This window comes from Henckelia pumila, chromosome 3, assembly GCF_033568475.1.
Source record: "Henckelia pumila isolate YLH828 chromosome 3, ASM3356847v2, whole genome shotgun sequence".
Taxonomy (NCBI): Eukaryota; Viridiplantae; Streptophyta; class Magnoliopsida; order Lamiales; family Gesneriaceae; genus Henckelia; species Henckelia pumila.
Window position 1 is genome coordinate 164,883,919 of NC_133122.1, and position 4,407 is coordinate 164,888,325.

Sequence of the window (4,407 nt, forward strand, 5' to 3'; positions counted from 1 at the left end):
TAGCATTTGGTTCGGTCGCTAGTTTACCTGCAACAAGTTTTGAACATAATTTTATATGTAGTTACTATTATTATATGTCAAAAAATATTTTGAGTAAAATTCTCCGCAAGGAAGAGAAGGTGAGTGGCATTCTATTTTAAATAATACAAAATCACATTTCACCACAACACACAAGATTTCTTTGGTCAAGAATCAACTGCAAGTAACGGTTTCCTTGTCCAATTCTGTAGTTCTCGCCTCCAATATCTCTTCCTCTCTCATATTCTGGAGAGAGAAAGAAAGAGTGAGAGTGGGGGAAGGAACAGGAACAGGAACACCGCCATTCCCACCGGAAAGCCAGCCACAATGCCTAAAGAGAAACACAAATTCCCATATAAATTATTATTCATGTTAGCGTCAATCGCCACCGCCATCGCCGACGATGCACAAGTAATGGCCAATTTCGCCAAATCAATCAGCCCAACCCCGCAAGGATGGACGGCCTCCAATTACTGCAAATGGCAAGGTGTCTTTTGTGATTCATCAGGCAAAGTTAGCTCAATCAATCTATCATCAAAATCACTTTCTGGGATAATCCCATCAAATTTAAATCAGCTTTCAAGCCTCAAATCCCTCAGCTTGCAAAGAAACCTCTTCTCCGGCCCTTTGCCGCCTTTATCCAACCTCGACTCCATTCAAGATGTCAATCTTGACGACAATAATTTCAATTCCATCCCTCAAGGATTCTTGTCAGGATTAACAAGTTTGCAGGATTTCAGCCTTAATAACAATTCAAATCTTCCTCCCTGGAGAATACCTGATACTCTCAAAGATTCCACCACTCTTGTCAGTTTCCAAGCAAGCAAAGCTAATCTTGTGGGAGAGATCCCCGACATTTTCGCATCCATGCCCAATTTACAGAGCCTCAGGATTTCTTATAACAACATGTCGGGATCTCTGCCCTCTTCGTTTGCGAAATCAGGGATTCAAAATTTGTGGCTCAACAATCAGATGATGGGATTTTTCGGAACCATAGATGTTATTGGAACAATGACACAACTGGCGGAGGTTTGGCTTCATGTCAATAAATTATCAGGCCCCATACCTGATCTTTCCGCTCTTACAGAACTATCTGATCTCCAGCTCCGTGATAATCTTCTAACTGGTGTGATTCCCGATTCATTAACAAAACTTCCGAAGCTCAAACAAGTTAGTTTGCAGAACAACAAATTCCAGGGGCCAGTTCCTAGTTTTCCGCGAGGTGTTCAGGCTAATGTTGGAAATACCAACAGTTTCTGTAGCCCAACACCAGGCCCTTGTGACCCTCAGGTTACTATATTACTTGAAGTTGCTGGTGCATTCGGCTATCCTATGACGTTAGCAGAATCTTGGCTTGGAAACAGTCCATGCCAGAATTGGAAGTTCGTTTCATGTGATGCTAAAGGAACCGTTGTTACAATCAATTTTGCAAAGCAGAATTTGACAGGAACCATATCACCGGCCTTCTCTGAATTAACTCAGTTGAAAACTCTGCTTTTAAATGATAATAATCTTGATGGAACCATACCCGCCAGCTTGACGAGTTTGAAGCAGCTCCAGATTCTTGATGTCTCAAACAACAACCTCTCTGGGCAAATACCATCATTTTCTTCATCTGTGACCATAAAAACATCCGGTAACATATATATTGGGATAGATTTACCGAGTAACACTCAGGGCGGAAGCTCATCATCCAACGACGGAGAAAATAGTGATTCATCTAGTGCAACTAAAGGGGTAAAATCTTCTGCATCTGTATCTCCATGGATGATCGTTGTTCCTCTCATTCTCCTTGTGACCGTAATTTTTGCTCTGGGTTTTGTGATGTATAGACGTAAATCAAAAATGCGAACCAATAAATACAAATGGTTTGATACAAGAAGTGAAAGTGGGACAGACGGAAAACAAATGATTTACAAATTCGATAAGGCCAAGGAAAAGGAGAGAAGTTTTAGTAGCAGTACAAGGGGAACCCCCATCCGAAACAGTGGTGAGAAGAATGATTATCAGATATATGATGGTGGAAATATCACCATCCCGATTGACATTCTCCGCGAAGTGACTGATAATTTCGGCAAAGACAACATAATAGGAAAGGGGGGATTCGGCATTGTTTATAAAGGACAACTCCATGATGGCACAAGAATAGCAGTGAAGAGAATGGAGTCATCTCTGATAACCGATAAAGGTATAAGCGAGTTTAAGGCTGAAATTGAGGTCCTCACAAAGGTCAGACACAAGAATTTAGTTTCGCTTCATGGATTTTGTGACAATGGCAATGAGAGGCTTCTCGTATACGAGTACATGCCTCAAGGGTGTTTGGGACAGCACTTGTTCGAGTGGAAAAAACTTCAAATCCCTCCACTTACATGGAATCAGAGGGTAGCTATTGCATTGGATGTTGCTAGAGGAGTTGAATACTTGCATAGTTTAGCGAAACAGAGCTTTATTCACAGAGACTTGAAGCCATCGAATGTACTTCTTGGGGACGACATGAGGGCAAAGGTTTCCGATTTTGGATTGGTGAAATGCACCCCTGATGGCAAATATTCACTCGACACTCGTTTAGCCGGAACTTTTGGCTATCTTGCTCCAGAATATGCTGGTAGGTTTTAGTTTCTACATTTTGAAAGTAAGTGGCCCAAATTATCTTCTTTTTTTTTTTTCATGTGTGGTTGCCCAAAACACAGTATTTAAGAATTTGGGTGAGGAGGGGTGATGTTTTTACTCCAATTGAGTGTATAAATTTTAATGGAAAAGATGTTAAATCTTTTTTTAAAGAAATTGAAACTAGATCCACAAACCCTTGGTCCTACTCATATGCTATATATATATATGTGTGTGCGTGTGAATAATATCGTGCAAATCTAATGGTCATTAATAGAAATGTTACCTTACAGCTACTGGTAGAGTGACCACAAAAGTCGACGTATTTGCCTTCGGAGTGATGCTGATGGAAATCATCACGAGCAGGAAAGCTTTAGACGACTCGCTGCCGGAGGATGAAAGCCAACTGGTGACATGGTTCAGGCGGCTCCTCCCCGACAAAGGTGCCATAGAAAAGGCTCTCGATCCGGTCCTCCAATCAACCATGGACCACGAAGATTACGAGAGCATCTTGAAGGTGGTGGAGCTCGCTGGACACTGCACGGCTCGAGAGTCGTACCAACGGCCTGACATGAGTCACGCTGTGAACGTGCTGTCGCCTTTGGTGGAGCAATGGCAGCCTGTTCCCGACGAGAGCGAAAACTTAGGGATCAACTTTGAAATGAGCCTCCCACAAGTGTTGCAGCAGTGGAAGGACAATGAAACCTCGTCTTTTGACTTTTACAACGGGAACCCTCGTGAGTGTAGCACCAGCTCCAACAGCACAGGAGGAATGGTGAAGGACTCCGAATTTTCGAGCTCCTTCGACAAGACCGGTGCTAGGAGATGAAGAGGAAATGGATGGATTCATGGCAGATATATAAATGGACACAACAAAATCATTGCATTTACTATTTGTTCAAGGGGAAACATGCATTAGCAGCTACAAAACCAACAAAGATCTCAAACTTGCTTTCCCCTGTTTTGTAATTTGTTACATGCTATTTTCTGCGTATTTTTATAGTTTACAAAAATTCAGTATTTTCCATATTATCTTACCTTCTTGTCAAAAATTATTAGGACGATGTTACGTGTATAAAGAGTGTTACATAGAGGATTACATGTTATTATTAATGATAATGTTGTACATAGAGTATTACACGCTTCATTGAATCATGAAATGGGTAATGCTACATGTACATCGAAGGTTATACGTTGGGTTACACATTACACTTGAAATTACATGATTATCCTTCATGTATTTTGAAAGATTTTTTTTTTTATTGTACAATTTTCCAAGATCGTGTTGAGAGTCTTAATTATATGCTATAAATTTTCAATTTTTCAATAATATTTATGATTTCAGTTTAATATTTTTGCTCAAACTTTTTTCTCATACTTGGGCAATCAAGTTAAGTTACTTGAAAACAATAAATTTCAATTTTTCAAAATATTTGATGAGATATATTGTGGTGTCTTCGTGATTGCATACAACGTTATATATCATTTTTTAAAAAAAATTTGAATTAATCTACTGTTTTCAAATAACTCAATTTTATTAGCTAGGTACGGGGAAAAATTCGAGGCAAAAATATTAAATTAAATCATAATTATTATTCAAAATCTAAAAAATTCTCTCGTATGATTATCTCAACGTAAATTTTGTGAAACTAAATATAGGTGTCAATTCGGGTGGGTTGTATATATTCGGGTTGGTTGACGTACGGCAAATTATTGCTAAAATATTTCTCAACCCAAACCCGAAAATTCTAAAATAAGCAACTCAAACCCGTACACGACTAA

At 39.5% G+C, this 4,407-nt stretch overlaps 1 protein-coding gene across 2 annotated transcripts; it reads left to right on the forward strand.

Annotated features, from left to right (window-relative positions):
• The first annotated feature begins 203 nt into the window (after positions 1 to 203).
• On the forward strand, positions 204 to 3,802 carry LOC140891737 (receptor-like kinase TMK4). Of its 2 annotated transcripts, none has more exons than XM_073300359.1 (2): positions 204 to 2,623; positions 2,919 to 3,802. In XM_073300359.1, the coding sequence occupies exons 1-2, from the start codon at positions 346 to 348 to the stop codon at positions 3,452 to 3,454; spliced, it is 2,814 nt and encodes a 937-aa protein (XP_073156460.1). In that variant the 5' UTR covers positions 204 to 345; the 3' UTR covers positions 3,455 to 3,802. The 2 variants fall into 2 exon arrangements, with proteins under 2 accessions (XP_073156460.1, XP_073156461.1); XM_073300360.1 differs by having other exon boundaries at positions 204 to 2,650; positions 2,919 to 3,056.
• Positions 3,803 to 4,407: the final 605 nt, after the last annotated feature.